Below are 23,232 nucleotides of genomic sequence, written 5' to 3' on the forward strand. Positions count from 1 at the left end.
GGGTCCTGGCGCCGCCCGATTTCCGGTGCCCAGACATGGGTAGCACGGCACCGGAAGTCGCTTCTACGCATGTCCGGACATGCGTAGAAGCGACTTCCGGTGCCGTGCCGCTGCTGATCCCACATTTTTCAGCGGGAGACTTGGCAGCTATGTTGATGGGCAGCCTTTGAAACAGCTGTTTGGTTTGACTCTCACATTGGTACATCTGGCATTCTGAGAAAGCGCTGTGGGTACGGCGTATATCAATAGTCTCACGACCGCCTGAGCGGCTGGAATATTTGGCAAACATTCCATGATGTCATGCAACAGCCCAGCCAATGACTGGCAGGGGGTGGGTGTCAAAGGCAACAGGCAAGAGGATCCTAGGAAGCGGTTGGACGTGTGCACAAAGGAACTTACGGTAGATTTCTTGAAGATCGGGTGTCCAACCTTGCAGCGCAGAGATGAGAATAAAACAGAGACTGGCTGAGGTGCGCCACAGTCGACGATGGAAGAGGAAATCTGTTGAGACATGGGTGAGGGGGGGGGTAGGGCAGAATAGGAATCTTCCTTCAATCCAGAATGTGCCAGAAACCTTTGATACTGCGTGCACCTGAGGAAATGGCTAGGAACTTGAGACATTGCCTTATACCAGGGTCAGACCCTTCAGCTGTCTGTTCAGCCCATCACCCATTCCCACCACCCTTCTGAGTAATACCCCTCCCCACCCTCTGACTATACATAAGGGTCTGGTGACTTCTGTTTCAGTGTATCTGAAGAAGTGTGCATGCACACGAAAGCTCATACCTATGACAAACTTAGTTGGTCTCTAAGGTGCTACTGGAAGGATTTTTTTATTTTGTTTTGTTCTGACCAGTAGCAGCTTTCTAGGGTCTCTGGCAGAGAAAGAGCCTTTCCCATCAGTTTAACTGAGTCAGTCTATTTATCCATCTATGTTGACCGGCGCATTTCATACCTGGAGATGCTGGGACTTTGAGCCCGGGACATTCTGGGCGCAAAATAAAGTGAGATTCCTGTCCTCATGATTCTGAATAGGGACACAGGAAGCTTCCTTTTCCCATGTGAGACCTTTAGTCATAAGGCTTAGTACTGTCTGCACTGACTGGCAGTGGGTCTTTAGGCTTCCCAGCAAGGAGTCATATCTACGTAGAGATGCCAGGGATTGAACCCTGGGGCTCTGCCAATGTGCTAAAGCCCCCCTAGCCGCTCAAATTGGGGTACAGAAGACAGTTAAACCCTGGGAAAGTTCAAAGAAAGACGTGACCTCTTGGACGCTTTTAAAATGGAGGTTTGAAGGGTACAGCACAACCAGAGTCGTCATGTGGGAGTTGTCGCCACTGTTGGACAAATAGATTTTCATTGCCAGTTCCTTGGTGGAGCCAACCACCAGCTCCTTCCTGTAAATGAAATAAGAGATGCTTTTTCAAGACCTACAGACATTGTAAAAAATGAATAATAGAATCATAGAGTTGGAAGAGACCACAAGGGCCATCCAGTCCAACCCCCTGCCGAGCAGGAAACACCATCAAAGCATTCTTGACATATGCCTATCAAGCCTCTGCTTAAAGACCTCCAAAGAAGGAGACTCCACCACACTCCTTGGTAGCAAATTCCACTGCCGAACAGCTCTTACTGTCAGGAAGTTCTTCCTAATGTTTAGGTGGAATCTTCTTTCTTGTAGTTTGAATCCATTGCTCCATGTCTGCTTCTCTGGAGCAGCAGAAAACAATATTCCTCCCTCCTCCATATGACATCCTTTCATATATTTGGACATGGCTATCATATCACCCCTTAACCTTCTCTTCTCCAGGCTAAACATACCCAGCTCCCTAAGCCGTTCCTCATAAGGCATCGTTTCCAGGCCTTTGACCATTTTGGTTGCCCTCTTCTGGACACGTTCCAGCTTGTCAGTATCCCTCTTGAACTGTGGTGCCCAGAACTGGACACAGTACTCCAGGTGAGGTCTGACCAGAGCAGAATACAGTGGTACTATTACTTCCCTTGATCTAGATGCTATACTCCTATTGATGCTGTCCAGAATTGCATTGGCTTTTTTAGCTGCTGCATATGGCGCAAGGTCTCGTGGCATCTTAAAAAAAACTTAGCACAGGGGCCAAGAAGCTTTTGTCAGAGAGCCCAGATCAGCAACATCCACAAACGGAAGCGAAATTGGGATCGCCATGATACCACCGTGAGCCCAAATCGTCATGAATGCATGATAAAAAGTATGTCTGGAAAGGGACATTTCTGGTTAAATTTATGCGCTGCCTCTACAGCATAGGCTCAGTGAATGGATTTTACTTCTCCCTGTTCAAAGTGGGGTGGGTCACACCATCTATGAAAAGCACTTTGATACCACTATAAATAGTTATGGCTCCCCCCCCCAAGAATTATGGGAACTGTAGTTTGTAAAGGGAGTTGTTAGGAGGCCGCTATTCCCCTCCCAGAGCTACAATTCCCAGAGTTCCCTGTGAAAAGGGATTGACTGCTGAAGCACTCTGGGAATTGTACCTCTGTGGGGGGAATGTGGGGCACCCAAGAACTCTCAAGACCAGGCATCCCCAAACTTCGGCCCTCCAGATGTTTTGGACTACAATTCCCATCTTCCCCAACCACTGGTCCTGTTAGCTAGGGATCATGGGAGTTGTAGGCCAAAACATCTGGAGGGCCGCAGTTTGGGGATGCATGCTCAAGACCTTCAACAAACTACAACTCCCACAATTCTTTGGGGGAAGAAGCCATGAGTAGTGGTAATATAGCACTTTGAGTGGATGGTGTGAATATGCCCCAAAATGGGGTTTTCGTTCCCGATCTGATGGCCAAAAGCACATTACAAAAATTAAAATAACAGCATTCAAAAAACTCACTCCGTTTCAACAGCTAAGCTCAAGCGAGGTGTACAGACGGACTTGTCACCACAGTCTTCCATGACTGGCAGCTGATAGGGATGTGGGGAGTCAAAGGGACAAGAAAAGAGTATTATTATCATCTTTATCACTGTGGAAAACTCTTGAAGCCAGCCAGAATCCAAGCAACTCAACCCTTCCCAAAAGGAGAATGTGAATGGCCCATGTTAGTCCTTCTCAGAGTAGACCCACTGAAATTAATGGCCGTAACTCACTTAGGTCTACTTTCTGTAAAGTTGGTTGGCTACAACCCCACTGTGTGTGTCATCTCACATTTCCAGCCTCACAACAGTCCTGCAAAGTAGGCCACTCTGAGAAACGGTGACATTTTTGTTTTGGCAAGCCTACCCAGATGCTTAGAACGTTGAGGCAGTTTTAATCTGTTTTAAAGCATGACTGTTGTTTTTTCTTGATTTTATTGTTTGATCTTTTCGTAAACGCCTGAGGTGTTTTTTAAAAAATAATAATAATCAAGCAGTGTATAAATTTTATGAAACAACAAAATAACAACAACAACAACAACAACAACAACAACAACAACAACAACAACAACATGAACCCAGTGAACTAATTGCTTTATATTCCGTTTGATGCTGGAGCCCAGAGTATTCTTATATCAATGGACAGATATACTGGGGGACATATCTAGATGGCATCAGATACCTCGTTTTGGTATCTGTTTTTTTTTTTAAAAAAAACTCCTTAGTATTGCATATGGAAGACAGTGGTGTCTACCAGGTCCCCCCTTTGGACTGGGATTCTCTTGGTTGGGAAGGGCACTTTTGACGGCAGTTTGGTTTCTATGCAAGCTCCTCCTATAATATTTGGCCAGGGCTCAGACAGCTCAAACAGCAGCCAGAAAACTGTAAGTGGGACCACATTAGACACTTATCCAGGTGCCTTTCTCTGGTGGAATCTATAAAAAAAGTTTGCAAAAATCATTTTTTTAAAAAAAGTTTTGGAAAATATATTGAATTTTCCATAGCTCATCATCGCCATCTAGTGTCACATTTGTATAATGCACTTTACAACACACTTAAAATGTTTTATTTGCAGTGTAGCTGAGTCCTCAGTTTAGCCTTCAACACCACACAGAAGCACTCTGCCACAAATTAACAGATTATCATCATCATCATCATTAGACAAAGGTAAGCCCCCTACAAAATCATTATCTATATCTTGTTACCTGGAAATCCACTTTAGGTTTCTGACATTTATCAAGCATAGGCTTGGGGTGGTCCAGGACTTTCCCGTCAGGGTCATGAAGCTCGTAAGTGAGGCGGAGAGTAATGTCGGAGTAACAGTCATCAGTGCAGGGCTGATATTGAAGTTGAAAAAGGGACAGATGAAATTGCAAGCAAGCCGGGCAACGGTGCGGAACCTCCGGCCCAAGGGCTGAATGCGGTCCTCCAGATCTCTCCATCCGGCCCCCGGGACTCTGCCCAGACCACAACTCCTCCCTAACCACACCCTCTCTCCTCAGACAAAACCTCTCACGAGCCCACCTTGGCATCCTCATTGAGTGCATTTTCCTGGCTGGAAATGTGCCTTTAATCTGCCTTTTTGCTTGACTGGATGGAGAGAGACGCGAGTGGCCGCTTCCTTTGCTCCTATGATCAAATAGTCCAACCTAGCTGAACACAGCTTCCTAGTTTTATTCATGATCTGGTCAAGCTCAAGACCCAGCTCTTTTTAATCATCAAAGCATGAGGGATGGGTGAACCTATCGTTTTTTTTTGTTTCTCTCACTTTGCAATTTCCAAATTATTCAGCATTTTATAGTGTGAATTTCTCTTAACACACCCATTTTTGTATGCAACTCTACACAATTTTGCATTCCCTCCCGTCCTCCGCCTCCCCCATTTCCGTATGTCGTTTTCACTAATACGTGCCTGTTAGTGCATGCATTTTTGTAAACAATACTTAGCCGGAAAAGTGCATTGCAATATTTTGAGAAGTGTTTTTAAAGGATGTCTGTGTTGCAGTCCAAATATTGTTTAGGAGTCTGCAAATTAGGTAGGTTTACCTTTAAACATCAAATGAATAAACTTCCCCCCTCGTTCCAACAGAGCACACAACATAGAGCTCTTCGATTAAAACTAAAAATAAGGTGCCAGTCCACATGGTTCTCAATTGAGAATTAGTTGAAACCACAACACAGGAAGCTGCCTAGTGCTGTGTCAAACCGCAGGTCCATTTAACTCAGTATTGTCCACATTCAGTAGCAGTGCCTCTCCAAGTTTTCTTTCCCAGACTTACCTGGCGATGACAACGGGAATTGAACCTGCCTATGGCATATGGCGGGACGCGGGTGGCGCTGTGGGTTAAACCACAGAGCCTAGGGCTTGCCGATCAGAAGGTTGGCAGTTCGAATCCCCGCGATGGGGTGAGCTCCCGTTACTTGGTCCCTGCTCCTGCCAACCTAGCAGTTTGAAAGCATGTCAACGTGCAAGTAGATAAATAGGTACCGCTCTGGCGGGAAGGTAAACGGCATTTCTGTGCACTGCTCTGGTTCGCCAGAAGCAGCTTTGTCATGCTGGCCACATGACCTGGAATCTGTACGCCAGCTCCCTCGGCCAATAACGCGAGATGAGCGCCGCAACCCCAGAGTCGGTCACGACTGGACCTAATGTTCAGGGGTACCTTTTATGGCATATGGCATACTAAAGATGAAGAGGGTAAAGGGTTGGTGATACAATGGGCCAAAGATTTTGGATATAATATTCTGTTAGAATCTTGGGAATAGCTGTGGAAGTAAGGTATTAATTTCACTGCATGCAATGCACTTAAAGAAAATGTCGTGACAATGATGTATAGATGGTATTTAACACCACCAAAACTTGCCAAAATGTATAGGACAAGAACTAATGAATGTTGGAAACGTAAAGAAAAGGAAGGTATCTTTTACCATATGTGGTGGACTTGTAAAGAAGTAAAGGCTTCCTGGGAAATGATATATAATGAGTTTTAAAAAATGTTTAAAAACACTTTCGTTAAAAAACCAGAAGCCTTTTTATTGGGTACTAGTGTCATTCAGCCCGCTTAATAAACGGGTGCTAGAACATTAGGCCTTTCTCCCCTCCCTTTGATCCCCCCCGTTCCCAAACCCCGCTAAAGTCCCCCCCCCTTTTTACCTTTACAGCCTGGGCTCGGCTGGGGGGTGCGGGGGGTATTTCTTCCTTTACCCCCTCCGAAGCTTGTGTTTGGAGTGCGGATCCCTCCCCACCCTGTTTTCACGCGCTTTTTGCGCCTGCCGTTTGGTTCCTAATTTCCCCCCGTCAATAGCGCTGCTGCTGCCAGGGCCCAGTGGCCGAATTCTGGCTCCTGGACGGCCCGGGCGGCTGCTCCGGGGTGAACGCCCAGTTTTTCGGGGTGGGTGGGGGTGGCTCCCGCTACTTTTGTTGGCCTCCGCGGCTGTTTTTCAGTCGCCTGCTGTGTCCGGGAGGGAGCTTTGCCGTCCGGGGGGGGGTTGCGCCCGCCCCGGCGCTTTCTGAGGGTCCCGCGGTTGGTGCTGAGCATTCGGTGGCCTCACCGCGCCTTTCCTGGCCGTTCCGGCCCAGCGGGGCTCTCCCGGTTGCTTGCGCTGTTTGGGCCTCAATTTTGGGCCTGTTAGTGAGGAGAAGCTGGGGCCTTGATTTTTTGGTCGTCCCGGCTTCCTCCTCAGGCCCTTGGGCACGTTAAGAGAGGGCCGGCCCTGCTTAGGGGCCTTGTTGCCTGCTCCTGCCTTCCACCTGGTGGCCTCTGTTTTAATTGCTTATTGAGCCAGTGCAGGGCAGAGGGGTGGGGGGTGGGGTGGGGAGAGCGTGTGTGTGCATGTGCGTGCAGTCTCTGCGTCCAATCCCTGTGTCCCTGGGGCACATGCTCAGTAGCGCGGAAAATGGGACACACGGAATCTGGACGCAGAGACACAGGGACTTTATTATATAGGATAGTAGGTGAAGAGATATGAAGAAAAGATAAAAGATTGTTTTTTATGTATGCAAGAACAGCAGCAAGAACTCTTTTAGCCCAAAAATGGAAACAACAAGAAGTACCAATGAAAGAAGAGAGGCAGACGAAGATGATGGACTTTGCAGAATTGGCGAAGCTGATGGGAAAAATCCGAAACCAGCACGATCAAGTATTCCAAAAGGACTGGAGTAAACTTATATGATATTTGGAAAAACATTGTAAGCAATTAACATCACTAGCAGGGTTGTCTGAAAACTTGTAATGAGAAATTTTCTCCCTTTTTATACTTATTTAAATTTTGAAGTATTTCGTTATGAAATTAATCAGATTTGAAAAATGTATAAAATGCTGGACATAAAGGTTAATTTTGAAAGCCAAGAGACGGGAGGGAGGGAAGTGGAAAATAATGATGTGGTTTTATATTGTTAAATTGAAAATTAATAAAAATCATTTTTTTAAAAAAAATGAACCTGCCTACGGTGCTTCTTCTAAGCTGAACTACAGATCAGACCCCACGGAACATTCTCTAGGCAGATAGCACTGGGCAGCTCAAATACAGTTAGCCCTTCCCTGCTGATTGTCCCCAACATTTGATACTAACAGGAAGATTGCTTCTAGACATGAAGGCTTTGTTTAGCTAGTGACAGATCTATCCTCGATGCACGTGGACTTTGCAGTAAAGATGGTGCTCTCAGACCAACATTTATGACTGGGGGGGGGGTCCTCCACCACGGTGCTCCCCCGTCCCAAAACGGCAGCCGCTGCGTAGAACTCGCTTTCTCCTTGCACTCACCAGGACGTGGAGCTGCAGTTCGGGACAAGAATTCCCAATGTAGGAGGTGTGGCTGCTGCTGGAGACTGTTTGGTCCTCAAACTGTACCCTCTTCTTTTCCATCTGAACATCTAAATCCACAGTGTAGCGAAGGAGGAGGTGGGGCAGCCCTAGGAGAGAGAAAGAAACTCTTGGCAGCGAGGAGGATGGTGAAAAAAGTCCAGGGATTATATTATTATTATTATACCACCCTATACCTGCAGGTCTCAGGGTGTTTCACAGGATAAAATCACAACATAGAAACACAAAATGTGTAATCAAAATAAATACAAGAACAACCTAATGTACAGTGGTACCTTGGTCCTCAAACTTAATCCATTCCGGAAGTCCGTTTGACTTCCGAAATGTTAGAAAATCAAGGCGCAGCTTCTGATTGGTCCAGGTGCCCCGGAAACAACAACCGACAACCGCATTGGACATGCGGCTTCCAGAAAACATTTGAAAACCGGAACACTTACTTCTGGGTTTTGGGTGTTTGAGAACCAAGGCGCCACTGTAAACCCCCCAACACGTTTTAAAAGGGCGCTGAATGAATAACCTGCAACCTCCTACAGAAATGTGAACAGAGTTTAAGAACTGGGGTAGGGGTGTGTGAAAGAAGCAGAGAGAAATCGACATGGGAGATTCATCCCAAATACAGAGTCTGAATGGAAAATGGGAATGAACTGCCCCTTTGCTGTGACCTCCAATTGTAGCTTTGCAGAGCTGTTAGAGTACTTCACGCCGGCAGAAATATAACTTCCTTTTTGTTTGCCGCTAGGGAAAAATTAAGTGCCAACCGTACGGCACAGCTGCTGCCGCTGCTGCGGTATCCCTGTTGGGCTAAAGATAACCGTTGCTAAAATGCTTGTTATGTGGATGTTCATTACCTGACTGCACGGTCCCAGGAGGGGAAGCCCTATTGAAGCACAATCTGGCCGTAACGACGCCGTCGAAATGGACTATTCTCCCCGGGGTAAAATGCATGGTGGGTTTCAGTCGAAGAATTGGCCTGGAGCTAAATGGAGGAAGAGGGAAAGAAAGATAGGCTTGACTTTAAAATCAAACCCCAAAGGCAAATGGGAGCATAATATTTCAAGGATGGCTACCTTTCTTGGCTGCCTCCGCAGAGTGCTCCAAATCAGCGGCCGCCCAGGTGATTATGGAGGGAGCAGAATATGGTTGGTATTTGGGCAGTGAGCTGGGGAAGTGGAAGGGGCAAGGGTGGGGAACCTCTCGGGCCAAATGTGCCCCCCCCCGGCCTCTCTACCTGGCCCTAGGTCTCGTCCCTCACTGGCCCTGCTTCACATCCTCCTTAAGTGGCTTTGCCCAGCTGGAAATATGTCCTTGAACTTTGATAATGCCTCTTGCTTGTCTGGATGGAGGGTAGAGAGGGGTGTGCGTGTACAAAATAGCCTCCTATACAATAGGGCTGGGCGATTTCTGGTTTTCAACATTGAAATAAATCACCAGCTAAACATCACAATATACTGATATATCACGCTATCTGTAATAAGGGTGGAGCTATGTAGAGGCATTGGCTGGGTCTGTCTGTTCTCCCCCCCCCCCCAATTGTGATTTTTTGCAAAGCACACAGACATCCTGATTTGCAATATATTTGCCAGGTCGAAAATGATGAAACCAATACCATGATATGGATTTGAAACCGGCTTTAGACGATACATCGTCTAGCCCAGGCATCCCCAAACTGTGGCCCTCCAGATGTTTTGGACTACAGTTCCCATCATCCCTGACCACTGGTCCTGTTAGCTAGGGTTCATGGGAGTTGTAGGCCAAAACATCTGGAGGGCCACAGTTTGGGGATGCCTGGGCTAGCCCTAACAAACATCCTGATTTGCAACATATTGCCAGGTCAGAAACTATGAAACTGATATCCCAATATGGACTTTGAACACGCTTTGAGTGATATATTGATAAATCGTCCTGCCCTACTGTGCAAAGATGCGGGTGGCACTGTGGGTTAAACCACAGAGCCTAGGGTTGGCCAATAAGAAGGTTGGCAGTTCGAAGCCCCGCAATGGGGTGAGCTCCCGTTGCTCGGTCCCAGCTCCTGCCAACCTAGCAGTTCGAAAGCACGTCAAAGTGCAAGTAGATAAATAGGTACCGCTCTGGCGGAAAGGTAAACATCGTTTCCGTGTGCTGCTCTGGTTCGCCAGAAGCGGCTTTGTCATGCTGGCCATATGACCTGGAAGCTGTATGCTGGCTCCCTCGGCCAATAACGCAATATGAGCGCCGCAACCCCAGAGTCGGTCACGACTGGACCTGATGGTCAGGGGTCCCTTTACCTTTACTGTGCAAAGATAAATTTTCAATCCATTGCTCTGCCTACTTTTACCTCTGCCCACCCCCCACCCTGCCCCAAAAGTTGATCGGAATGGAAGGAGGTGCTTGGGCTGAAAGACATTCCCACCCCTAGTCTGGGAGGGTGGGAAGGCTGAAAATTCTCCATCCAGAGGGGTTTCTAGTCTCTCTTTCCTCCAGGAAAAAAAGATCCAAAGATCATTACTGCCTACCGGAGCAAAGTAACAGAACCTAATGATCCAACAATAATGTCTGGGAGACCGTCCGAAGTGAAGTCCAATCCACCAGCCACGGACCTTCCAAAATACATGAGTCCAGGCGGACCGGTTTGAGCAGCTGTTATCCTCTGGAATCAGAAGAGGGAAATGGAAGAAGGGGTACAGTTGGTGCAGTGTTTAGTGTGCTGAACTAGGGCCCTGGAGACCAGGCTTCAAATCCCTAGTGATGAAGCATACTTGGTCTCTCGGACTAACCCACCTTACAAGATTGTTCTGATCGGCTATCGGGAACAGTGTCCGGGCAGAAATCACTGAAACATCTGGGAAAATCTGGACACATGGCAACCATGTCAACACTGTCTTTTTTTGCGATTTCCCTTAAAAATAGGGAACTTTGGGCAAAACTGAAAAAAGCTCAACAGCTTTGGCCAGAACAAAGCCCAATGAGTTTTCAGTGCTTGATTTTCACTTTTTGAAATATGTCAACCCTAGGTAGAACCACAAACACCACTTTTGAGCTCTTTTAAGGATAGAATTGCAATAATTAATTATATAATGGAAGAGGGTTTCCCTTGCATGGGATAGTTCAACGGGGCGCTGTGAGGGACTAGCCAGTGTGCCATGAGAAATGCAAAGAGTTTTCAGAATAATTTAAAGCCCCGCTCAAGGCGAACACAAAATAACCCACCGGCAGAAGAGGCTACCCGGTCTGACTCTGTGTGAGTCTCTGGGCTCTGGGTGTCCCCCGTTCCAATTATGAGAAACAAAAGGGAAGAGGGATATCTCTAGATAGCCACTTTAAACAGCCAGAGCTCCCCCCCAAAGGATTCTGGGAGCAGTAGTTTGTTAAGGTGCTGAAAATTGTTTGGAGGCACACGCACACGACATTCCCCACACAAAGATAAAATATGCAGAGTGGTTTAACAAGGCTCTCTTGCAATTATAGCTCTGTGAGAGGCATGCAGGCAATCCTAATAACTCTCTCAGCACCCATAACAAACTACAATTCTTTGTGGGAAGCCGCAACTTTAAAAAGTGGCATTGTAGTGCTTTAAATTAGCAAGCCTCAAAGCTTGACCTTCAGCCCAGCAACGTTTGAGGTAACACAGGCGCTGGTACTCACGAGCTTATTTCCCATTGGTGGGAAAGAAGCTACTTTCTCAAAGGCCAGTTTTGTTACCCAGTGACCTGAGTCAGGGAACGGTTTTCTTCTAAGAGGAAAACCATTTTCTCGACTGCTTAAGTCATGTGATAAGTCAGCTTCCTATGTTGCTGTTCAAATCGGCCCTTTGTTCAGAGCTACGAGGAAAGGAGTTTTGATTTATTATTAGGGGAAGGGTCATATACCTCAGGGGCAGAGTGTTTCTTTTGCAGGCAGAGAAGTCCCCAAGTTCAATCTCCAGCATCCCCAGCCCAGGTCGGCTTGAGAATGCCCCCTGCCTCAACCACCACCCTGGAGAGCCACTGCCAGTCAGTGGAGACCAGAGCTTTCCAAACGTTTCATGTTGGTGACACACTTTGTAGACATGCATCATTCTGTCCGACACAGCAATCCAGTTTTACGAGCAAACCGGAGGTTAAAACTAGCACCAGGGGTCAGCAAACTTTTTTAGCAGGGGGTCGGTCTACTGTCCCTCAGACCTTGTGGGGGGCAGGAACAAATTTTGAAAAAATAATAATGAACGAATTCCTATGCTCTACATTAGGCATCCCCAAACTGTGGCCCTCCAGATGTTTTGGACTACAATTCCCATCTTCCCCGACCACTGGTCCTGTTAGCTAGGGATCATGGGAGTTGTAGGCCAAAACATCTGGAGGGCCGCAGTTTGGGAATGCCTGCTCTACATATAACCCAGAGATGCATTTTAAATAAAAGGACAGATTCTACTCATGTAAAAACTAGGGTTGCCAGACTCAATAGAGGACAGGACTTCTGTGCCTTTAATTGCCCTGCTCTCTTTTGAGTCTGGAAACCTTAAAGAGAAACCAGCAGACCCTTTGCTTGGAAATTAAACAAAGGGTCTGCTGGTTTCTCTTTAAGGTTTCCAGACACAAAAGAGAGCAGGGCAATTAAAGGCACAGAAGTCCTGTCCTCTATTGAATCTGGCAACCCTAGTAAAAACACCTGATTTCTGGACCATCTGTGGGCCGGATTTAGAAGGCGATTGGGCCACATCCAGCCCCCTTCGTTTGCCTACCCATGAACTAGCCCCTTTCCAGCCCCGGGAAGAGCGTGGGGAGCATTTGCTCAACACACCTCCACACTGCAGCTGACACACTAACGTGTCGCGGCACACCACTTGGAAAGCTCTGGTGCAGACAGGACTGCAGTAGGGGGAGCAACAGTCTAACTCCGTATAAGACAGCTTCCTATATTGCTTTGATGCCATGCTGTCTTCTCTCTCTGCAAACTAAGCAGAGTGAAGCCTCAATAAATGGTCGACATGGTCTAATCTCCACGTAAACAAATCAGTAGGGATGCTCAATAAACATGCCCCCTGGAAAACAGTGTCTTTCTTTCTTTCTTTCTTTCTTTCTTTCTTTCTTTCTTTCTTTCTTTCTTTCTTTCTTTCTTTCTTTCTTTCTTTCTCTTTCTTTCTTTCTTTTTCTTTCTTTCTCTGAAATACAATTCCACAAGGCCCCCTTACCTGGGAGAATGAATCCCGCAACCCCTCCTTGCCGCCATTGAAGATGTAAACACTGCCAAAAGAGCTGGGGTTCAACCCATGGTCCTCGAGGGGTGCACCAATGGCAACATCTCCAAAACCATCCTGGTCCATGTCACCAAGGCTAGCCATGGCAAATCCAAACCTGGAGAAAAGGGACCCCGGCTGGCCGTGTAAATGTCTCTGTAGTGTAAAGTTGTTAGCCTGGGAGAAAGCAGGAGAGAGAGAGGAACAGGGGAAAGTTACATGGAAATGCTTTTTGTCTGCTGCTTCCACCTGTTGGTAGAGGTTCCTTCAACTGAATTTACCAAGCCAGGACTCAAGCCCTTAACAGCTTGGGACCAGTTTACTTGAGGCATCCCCTTATCCCATCACTTAAATCTGCAGATCTGGTACTGTTACAAGTGCCACATGATCCTAATTCTGCTCTTGTACCGTAAGAAATCGATCTTTTAGCATAGCAGGTGCCTTCACTATACTCTTTTCGGATATATAATTGACTCTTCATTTTTCTGCATTTCAAATCAAACATTTTACAAACTTTGAAATATCCAGTGGCTTCCCTTCTTCTGCTTCCATGGTTCATATCATACTTTCCTGCCTATTTTACTATAACTGTTCAAATCAATTTTCCACTTTTACATTAATCAAATATTGTTTACTCTGTTGAATTTATCTTAACGCTGCCAGCATTTCAGCTGTGTACAATTAAAGGTAAAGGGACCCCTGACCATTAGGTCCAGTCGTGACTGCTCATCTCGCATTATTGGCCGAGGGAGCCTGTGTATAGAGCTTCCAGGTCATGTGGCCAGCATGACTAAGCCGCTTCTGGCGAACCAGAGCAGCACACGGAAACACCGTTTACCTTCCCGCTGTAGTGGTACCTATTTATCTACTTGCACTTTGACTTGCTTTCAAACTGCTAGGTTGGCAGGAGCTGGGACCGAGCAACGGGAGCTCACCCCGTCGCGGGGATTCGAACTGCCGACCTTCTGATCGGTAAGCCCTTGGCTCTGTGGTTTAACCCACAGCGCCACCCACGCCCCTGCTTTGTACAATTATTTTCCACATATTCAATAAATATGTTCCACTCTTCTTTAAAAATACGTTCTTCTTGCTCTCTTATTCTGAGGGTTGATCCTGCAAGTTCTGCATATTCTCAGTTGCCAAACCTCTTCACAGCGCTAGCTTCCTTCTCCCCTCACGGCAAACCGGAACATTTTTTGTTCAGGGAAGGCTAGCCAAAACATGTCAAAGTTGATAGGTGTTTTAATTAGTCGTCTCTCCCCCCCCCCCCGCCTAACCACTGATTTTAACTATATTTGTATTTAAAATATTTTTTTTAATTCTCATTTTAACTTTGTCTTTTGCTGGCAACCCTTTTCCCGCTTACAATCAAGCAGAATACTGTACACATTTTGAGAAATAAAAATAAATCGTAAATGCATTTGGAAGGACTCTCTTGGTCGTTACACCGCCCTCAGATTTCGGAGCAGTGGGAGAGGGCATTTTCTGTGGCAGCTCCTAAGAATTGTGTAGAATTCTGTCTGCTGAAGAAGCTGTATTAAACTGGTTAGTAGTAAAGAGGCAGCTTGTGCAATCTTTTTAGCACAGGTGTAAAGTGTGCCTGGCGTGCTCTGGTCCATGGGGTCACGAAGAGTCAGATACAACTAAACGACTAAACAACAACAACAAAATGTGCACAGTAAGATATTTTACCTGGCTATCCAGGCGATAAAGGTAAACCTTTCCTTCCTCCCCTTGCAAATGGAAAAATGGGGCGCCAACCAGAAGGTGATCTGTAACCCCATCCAGGTCGATGTCCAACAGGCAGAGCTTGGAGCCAAAATAGGACCCAATCTGCAGACCAAGAGAACAAACACCGGTGGGATTTCTGTGCCAACCGCTTCCACACACTGACCACAAAAAGGCATCCACTTTCTCTTTATATCTATCTATCTATCTATCTATCTATCTATATCTATCTATCTATCTAAACGGCCTCTGTCCTGTATACCTGAAGGAGCATCTCCACCCCCACCATTCAGCCCGGACACTGAGATCCAGCACCGATGGCCTTCTGATGGTTCCCTCATTGCGAGAAGTGAGGTTACAGGGAACCAGACAGAGGGCCTTCTCGGTAGTGGCACCCGTCCTGTGGAACGCCCTCCCAGCAGATGTCAAGGCAATAAGTAACTATTTTACTTTTAGAAGACAACTGAAGGCGGCCCTGTGTAGGGAAGTTTTTAATGTTTGATGCTGTACTGTTTTTAATATTCGGTTGGAAGCCGCCCAGAGTGGCTGGGGAAACCCAGCCAGAAGGGCGGGGTATAAATAATAAATATATTATTATTATTATTATTATTATTATTATTATTATTATTATATCATCTATCTATCATATATATATATATATATAGAATATGGATGATGGGAAAGATTGAGGGCACTAGGAGAAGGGGACGACAGAGGACGAGATGGTTGGACAGTGTTCTCGAAGCTACGAACATGAGTCTGACCAAACTGCGGGAGGCAGTGCAAGACAGGAGTGCCTGGCGTGCTATGGTCCATGGGGTCACGAAGAGTCGGACACGACTAAACGACTAAACAACAACAACAACATAGAATATGGATGTGCTTGATTTAAATTTTGCTCTCGAGGGCTGAAGGCAATTTGCTTTTACAATCAGAGAATTCAAGATTTAAACAGATTTAAACAGCCACAATTCTATTTATTAAATTTGTGTCCAAAGACCACAGGGCGGTTCACAGCATGGAAATACAAAATGAGAACACAAAATACGTAATAAAAACAAGAAAAAAGCCAAGAAAAACCAAAAAAAGTCACCTCCCACAAACACATTTTAAAAGACATAGAATGTTAATCAGCCAAGTGCCTGGTTAAAGAGAAACATTTTTCCTGGGTGCCTAAAGATAGGTAATGAAGGTACCAGGCAAGCCTCCCTGGGAAGAGCCCTCCACAGTGTCCCATGTAAAGACAGAAATGGCTTAATAGATTTTCCTATTTTTTGATGTCTCCGCCGCCGCTGTCTACTAATTTCCCCCTCACAACATGACTAGGTGGGCAACTCTACAAGGGCCACAAACCAATGGTGGGCAAGGCCAGAAGCAGACAGAGAGTGAGGGCGCGCTCAGCAGCTCCTGGCAGGCTGCCCAGGAAAGCATAAAGACAAGGGAAAGTTTCTTACAGTCCTTTTTTAATTCAAACTTTGCAGAGAGAGGCTATAGAACCCAGCCTCTTGGAACATGGTGCTGTCCCGGGTGAATCTCCACCCCCCCCCCCCCGCTCTCCCACTTCTTCATTCTTCGTCACCATCTTCTCCTCTACGTGTCTTTGTGTGTGTCTTTGAGCTCTTTGCTCTCCTACTTTTAAGGCCCGCCAGGTTCTGGAAGATGGAGGGTCTGGGGTGCTTTCTAGTGACATCGTGTCAGCCTGCAGCTCTGCCTCTCCTATGATTTCCCAGCTTTCCCCCTCATCTGCCTCTGAGCTGCTACCTCCCTCAAATCCCAGTTGTAAATCTATACCGTCTTCCTCTTCCTCCTCCCTGGAAGGGTCTGGATGGGGAGGCGGTCTTCACCAGTCCTCCTCTGCCCAGCCCCTGACACACAGCGATTAATGCACAATTTATCTCTGTACAGTAGGCTAGTTTCTATCCATAGTCATGAAGCCCTTTTCTAGCCTTTATCTGGGCAAGCAAAGAGGCAGGATCAGAGCTCAAGGGCACATTTCCAGCCAGGCAAACACATGCAAGGAGGGTGTGAAGCCGGGCTGGTGAGGAGTGAAAAAACACGTAAACGTAATAGGCTGCAGTTTGATAACAACTGCAAACTTATTTACTAGAAACTGCTCCTCAAAAATTAGATACAGCTTCTCATAGTGTCGAAATCAACATCATGACATAATATATTTAAATGTAGCTTATTTGGTTGACAACCAAGTCCAGTATGTACAAAATACAAATCCTATTTTGTCAGTGCCGTAATACATTCGTTTCTAATTTCTTCATCTTCTCTTGTATTTTTCTGTCCGACGTATTCCTTAGAAGAGTGACATGAAATAACCTTCTAAGTATCTAATGAAGATGATAAAGTTGGTAGACAAAAGAATCTGGCACTGGTAGATGGCTTGCACAGGCAGACAAGACAAGGATTCCTGGATATTCCCCTGTTTCGCCCAAAGGGGCTTCATCAGCTGTGCGTAATTCTAAATCATATAAACATAGACACTCTGTAATATAATAGCTACACAAATTCCAAAGAAACATACAAGGATATTATAAATGCACATACTTGTATATAGCAAGGAATCCAGGAATCCTTGTCTTGTCTGCCTGTGCCAACATCTACCACTGCCAGATTCTTTTGGTTTTGGTGAGGAGAGTGGCCTGGGTCAGGCTTTGGGGGCTCGGCTTCCGCCCCCCTTGGCCTTGGATAAGCAGTTCAAAGAGAAAGCAGTCTCTTACCAGTAACAGAAATGTTTAATGAACGCAGCAAAAGAACAAGCGACTGTTCTCGGAGTGCCCTTCCCTCTAGTCACTCCCGTCCTCTTGTCTCCCAGCCACCTGATTCCTCAACCACTGAGCCTTTTGCGAAGCCACCTTATCTAACCTCCTAGCCTTGGGATTGAGAAGCTGCACATCATCCAGTGAGAGAGAGTCTGCTATCTCACTCTCTTCCCTTTCTTCTCCTTGCTGTTCACCTCCCAGTTCTGCCCAACTATTATCTTCCAAACTGTGACCCTCGGCAAACCGTTGTTCCAAAGCAACACTACTCCACTGCTCCTGTGGAGTTTCAGGATCCTGGCCATGAAGCAGGGGGAGGGGTAGGCTCCCACCATTCCTCATCAGAGTTGTACTCCTCAGCCTGGTCTCTGACACCTGGAGGGGGGAGGAGAGGATGTGGCAAAGGAGGAAGCATAGTCTGGGGAGAGCCCACAGGGCCAGATAGAACCCTGAGGTCCCCAACCCTAAGCTAGAGCCAAGGCTGCCATTAATAAAATGAAATCATGTATGTGCTTTGGTTTGTAGAACAAGAGCTAAACCAGGCATCCCCAAACTGCGGCCCTCCAGATGTTTTGGCCTACAACTCCCATGATCCCTAGCTAACAGGACCAGTGGCCAGGGATGATGGGAATTGTAGTCCAAAACATCTGGAGGGCCGAAGTTTGGGGATGCCTGAGCTAAACCATTTCTTAAATGGCCTCGGTCCAGTATACCTGAAGGAGCGTCTCCACCTCCATCATTCTGCCCGGACACTGAGGTCCAGCACCGAGGGCCTTTTGGCGGTTCCCTTGTTGCGGGAAGCCAAGTTGCAGGAACTAGGCAGAGGGCCTTCTCGGTGGTGGTGCCTACCCTGTGGAACGCCCTCCCAACAGATGTCAAAAAGGAAAACAACTACCAGACTTTTAGAAGACATCTGAAGGCAGACCTGTTCAGGGAGGCTTTTAATGTTTAATAGATTATTGTGTTTTATTCTTCTGTTGGAAGCCGCCCAGAGTGGCTGGGGAGACCCGGCCAGATGGGCGGGGTATAAATAATATATTATTATTATTATTATTATTATTATTATTATTATTATTATTATTATTATTAAGCAAAACTAGCCAGCAACTTCGAAGTATGCCAGAGAGGGGTTGAGAACCGCTGGTCTGCAGTCAACTCTGCTTCGCCTGACATCCAGAAGGGCACTGATCCAGGAAATGCCTAAGAGCAAATGAGAAGACGAGGAGGATCTAAGGCAGGCGCTGTGGAAAAACTAGTGATGACATACCTGTTCCCCGTGGAGGATCTGCTTTAAATGGTCTCCTTCGAACACCATCACTTTCCCCTTGATGCTGTGTCGAGGGGCCCCCGCCACGACCAAAGTGCCGCGTGCCGTGTCGATGGCGCCCACGCTGTAGCCTGGAGCAGAACAGACCAGAAGCAGAACTTCCTCAAGGTCAAGAAGATGATGGGAGGCTGGTGGGACTTTTACACACAAAGAACAATGCAGAGCGATAGACGGATAGACGGTTGGGTTTTGGGTTCTCTTATTTCTCCCTCATCACTTTATGAGTGCATAGACCAGGGGTCAGCAAACTTTTTCAGCAGGGGGCCAGTCCACTGTCCCTCAGACCTTGTGGGGGGCCGGACTATATTTTTTTGGCGGGGGGGGAAATGAACAAATTCCTGTGCCCCACAAATATCCCAGAGATGCATTTTAAATAAAAGCACACATTCTACTCATGTAAGAACACACTGATTCCCGGAACATCCGCGGGCTGGATTTAGGAGGTTACAGGGCCAGATCCGGCCCCGGGCCTTAGTTTGCCTACCCATGGCATAGACAGTGCTTTTTTCTGGGGGGACGCAGGGGGACTCATACCCCTAAACATTCTGTGAATCTAATGGGAGAAGAAACCCAAACATTTAAAATTTTTAGTTTCTTCTCTAGCACGGTGAATCGTCAGTTCCGTTGCTATCCCCAATGGTGGTCTCATTTCTTGTCACGGTGTTTCCTGAGTCTCAGACGGAAGCGAGCGTTTAATATGTGAAGCAGCGTGGAATGTGGATGTGTGGTGTTTTGATGAAAGTTTGGCCTCATTGAGGGGCCGTATTTCAATATGAGCATTGCATGTTCTTGGTACTTTTGCCCATTTACTGTATTTATTTCCCCCGATTTGAACTACTGTATAAAATGGTGATTTTCTTGAGTCAAAATGAGAGTACCACCTAAACATTTTTCAAGGGGAAAAAAAGCACTGAGTGCAAAGGTGTTCTGAAGGCCTCTCCAGAATCTGTCAGCCTTTCGGGATATGTCAACCTGGGAACAAGGCTGGAGAGAGGATGTGTACAGCCCGGGTCGTCGAGGATTGTGTGCTAATTTCACCCAGACACTTTCTGCAACTCTTTGCCCAAATACATACAATGGTGTGTGTGTGTGTGTGTGTGTGTGTGTGTGTGTGTGTGTGTGTGTGTGGACTTGCAGCCCTTAAGATGTTGCAGAACACCTACAACTCCCAGCCAGCATGACAAATAGATTAAGAAATGAAGATGATAAGAGTCTAAAAGACTATAATATGGGAAAATATTACGAGAAAATAATCGTTAAAAAGTGGACAAAAAATATTCAGCACTTGCAATGTGAGAGATTCCAAAGTAATGGAAATAATCTAGTAGAGCAATAAAACACAGTTAAAATAACAGCAAACGGGGAACCATGGAAAGAGTGGAAGGGGAACAAAAGTTAAGATATATAAGAGTTAAATAAGTCAGAGAAATTATTATTATTATTGTTATTGTTATTGTTATTATTTCTTACACCCCGCCCATCTGGCCGGGTCTCCGCAGTCACTCAGGGTGGTTCCCAACAGAATATTAAAAACACAACAAAAATCAAACATTAAAAACTTCCCTAAACAGGGCTGCCTTCAGATGTCTTCTAAAAGTCAGATAGTTGTTTATTTCCTTGACACCTGATAGGAGGGCGTTCCACAGGGCGGGCGCCACTACTGAGAAGGGCCTCTGCCTGGTTCCCTAAGTAATGTTATCATTTTTATTCGCCTATATGTGTCTTATATTTTTGTTATTTCTTTCTTATTATCCTGTGCTTGACGTAGTATGTGTTGATGATGTGATATAATAGAAAAGCTTATTATTATTATTATTATTATTATTATTATTATTATTATTATTTATACCCCGCCCATCTGGCTGGGTTTCCCCCACCACTCTGGGCGACTTCCAACAAATAGCAAAATACATTAAAATATCACAGATTAAAAACTTCCCTAAACAGGGCTGCCTTTAGGTGTTTTCTAAATGTCAGGTAGTTGTTTATCTCCTTGACCTCCGATGGAAGGGCGTTCCACAGGGCAGGCGCCCCTACCGAAAAGGCCCTCTGCCTGGTTCCCTGTAGCTTTGCTTCTCGCAGTGAGGGAACCGCCAGAAGGCCCTCAGCACTGGATCTCAGTGTCCGGGCAGAACGATGGGGGTGGAGACGCTCCTTCAGGTATACAGGACCGAGGCCGTTTAGGGCTTTAAAGGTCAACACCAACACTTTGAATTGTGCTCGGAAACGTACTGGGAGCCAATGTAGATCTTTCAAGACCGGTGTTATGTGGTCCCGGCGGCCACTCCCAGTCACCAGTCTAGCTGCTGCATTCTGGATTAGTTGTAGTTTCCGAGTCACCTTCAAAGGTAGCCCCACGTAGAGCGCATTGCAGTAGTCCAAGCGGGAGATAACTAGAGCATGCACCACTCTGGTGAGACAGATATAATAATAATAATAATAATAATAATAATAATAATAATAATAATAATAGCAGTGGAGACTGGTCCACTGGGGGGGGGGTAGCACTACCCCACCAACCTCGCTCTGCCCTCAACCAGCTCCCTCCTGCTCTGACTCCCCCTACTGGCCGTCTCCCTGCCTGCCGCCCTACCAGTCCCAAATGGCCACCAGCGGCTGCTGCATCCAGGAGCAGATGGAGGTTCCTCGTCAAACCTCCCCCCAGGAGACTCTGCCTTGTGAGGGTAGGGCAAGGCAAACGTCAGAAAACGGTTGTGATGAAAGAAAGCTGGACCTCTTCCCATACGCAACTCCTTGAACATGGATGAGGATAGATGACTCTGTCAGCAAGGAAGATATATACGATCTCAGTGTCCTTCTACGGGCCAAGAGTTGCATTGATCTGTTGGTTCTCACACTCCCAGTCAATCAGCACTAAGTGGGCGAAACCCATTCATTTGAAGCCAATTGAAAGGTGTCACGGTCCGGTCGGCGGGCGTCAGGACCAGAGGCAAGATGGTGGTGAAGAAGCAGGGTCGAAGGCAGAGGCGAAGGTCCACGGGGCACGAAGCAAGGTGAAGGCAAAGCAAAGGTCCAAGGAGCAAGGAGCAAGGCAAAGGATCCAGGAACAAGAAGCAAGGCGAAGGTCCACGGGGCAGGAGCAAGGCGAAGGCGAGGCAGGGGTCCAAGAAGCACGGCAGCAACAAGGCAAGGGTCCAAGGAACAGGAGGCCAGATGCAACCAGGCAGGGATAGCGTTGCTGTGGCAAAGAGCTGAAGGGAAATGCTGGGCTTTTATCCCTCCCAGCTCCTGCCACCAGGTGCAGTGAGATCTCAAGTGGCCTCACCTGGGTGATTACTCCTTGCCTCTCCAGCACAAGCTGAGGACTTCACCTGTGTGGCCACGCCTTGCTTCTCCAGCACAAGTTGAGGCATGCCCCAGTCCTGCAAAGCACTACAGTCCCCAGAGCCTGACTCCTGCCCATACTCCTGACAAAAGGGCTGTAGTGCCGTGGCAGAGCACCTGCTTTGCATGCAGACGGTCCCAAGTTTGATCCCCGGCATCTCCAGATAGGACTGAGAAAAAGGTCCTTTGCTTGAAATCCTAGAGAGCTGGACCAGTGATCTGACTCAGTATAAAGTAACTCCCTGTGTTCCTGTTTACCTCAACCCTTAACACAGAACCACAAAGACTAGAATCTTGCTTTCTTTATAGGGGAACTCAATGGCAGTGTGCCTGCTTTGCTTGCAGAAGGTCTGATCCTCCTCCAGCCAACGCTGGGAAACGACCCCCTGCCCGAAACCCCGGAGAGCTGCTGCCAGCCTGTGCTGACAATATGGAGCTAGGTAGACCAACTGTCGGGCCCTGGGGAAAAGTAGCTTCCTGTGTCCCTAAAAGTCAAATCATTCAGAGGAGTTGCGGAACAACAGTAATCTGAGAGGGTCCTTACCTAAATAGCCGTTTTTTGCACCTGGAGTGCCCATTGACTCATTCAAGAAAACCACGGTCTTGTCTGCCGTGTCGTAGAGAAGAACCCCTCCGGCCCAGTCAAACGCTCCCACAGCACCAAAAAGTATATAGCGCTGAAACAGATAGTAGTTGGGTCAGTGAAAGTTTAGCCGATAGATAGATATAGTAGATAGATAGTTAGATAGATCCCCTGCTTCTTTCTTTCTTTCTTTCTTTCTTTCTTTCTTTCTTTCTTTCTTTCTTTCTTTCTTTCTTTCTTTCTTTCTTTCTTTCTTTCTTTCTCTCTCTCTCTCTCTCTCTCTCTCTCTCTCTCTCTCTCTCTCTCTCTCTCTGTCCCTTTTTTAGTTATCCCCACCTAAACCAGGGGGCATCCTGCCAATATAGATTGGGGCTGCCATATTCCCGAAAGTGAAAATCCTGACAAAGTTGGTCGCCCCCTAATATAGATAAATAAGAGGAAATCACATCCTTCCATGTGTTGCAATAAACAGAGGTTTTGTTTTGTTTTAAAATGTTATTTTAGTATTTAAAATTGTTTTTGTTTTGAATTACATATGGTGGGAGGAGCGCCATAATATTTTCAGTAGCGGCTGGTAAAG

The 23,232-nt window shown here is 46.6% G+C and overlaps 1 protein-coding gene across 2 annotated transcripts in view; it reads right to left on the reverse strand.

Moving 5' to 3' along the window:
• ITGAE (integrin subunit alpha E) overlaps positions 1-23,232 on the reverse strand; it is a 67,569-nt gene that overhangs the window by 19,178 nt on the left and 25,159 nt on the right. For both annotated transcript variants that reach the window (XM_088657872.1, XM_060283081.2), the window contains exons 13-23: positions 22,614-22,746; positions 18,665-18,795; positions 14,594-14,734; positions 12,857-13,078; positions 10,203-10,336; positions 8,559-8,686; positions 7,651-7,799; positions 4,093-4,224; positions 2,868-2,938; positions 1,265-1,397; positions 400-501 (exon numbers count right to left, since the gene is read on the reverse strand). In XM_088657872.1, coding sequence (XP_088513998.1) covers positions 400-501; positions 1,265-1,397; positions 2,868-2,938; positions 4,093-4,224; positions 7,651-7,799; positions 8,559-8,686; positions 10,203-10,336; positions 12,857-13,078; positions 14,594-14,734; positions 18,665-18,795; positions 22,614-22,746 — 1,476 coding nt within the window. The remainder of the gene's footprint in view (positions 1-399; positions 502-1,264; positions 1,398-2,867; positions 2,939-4,092; positions 4,225-7,650; positions 7,800-8,558; positions 8,687-10,202; positions 10,337-12,856; positions 13,079-14,593; positions 14,735-18,664; positions 18,796-22,613; positions 22,747-23,232) is intronic.

This window comes from Zootoca vivipara, chromosome 14 (assembly GCF_965207765.1).
Source record: "Zootoca vivipara chromosome 14, rZooViv2.hap1.1, whole genome shotgun sequence".
In the NCBI taxonomy this organism is placed as follows: Eukaryota; Metazoa; Chordata; class Lepidosauria; order Squamata; family Lacertidae; genus Zootoca; species Zootoca vivipara.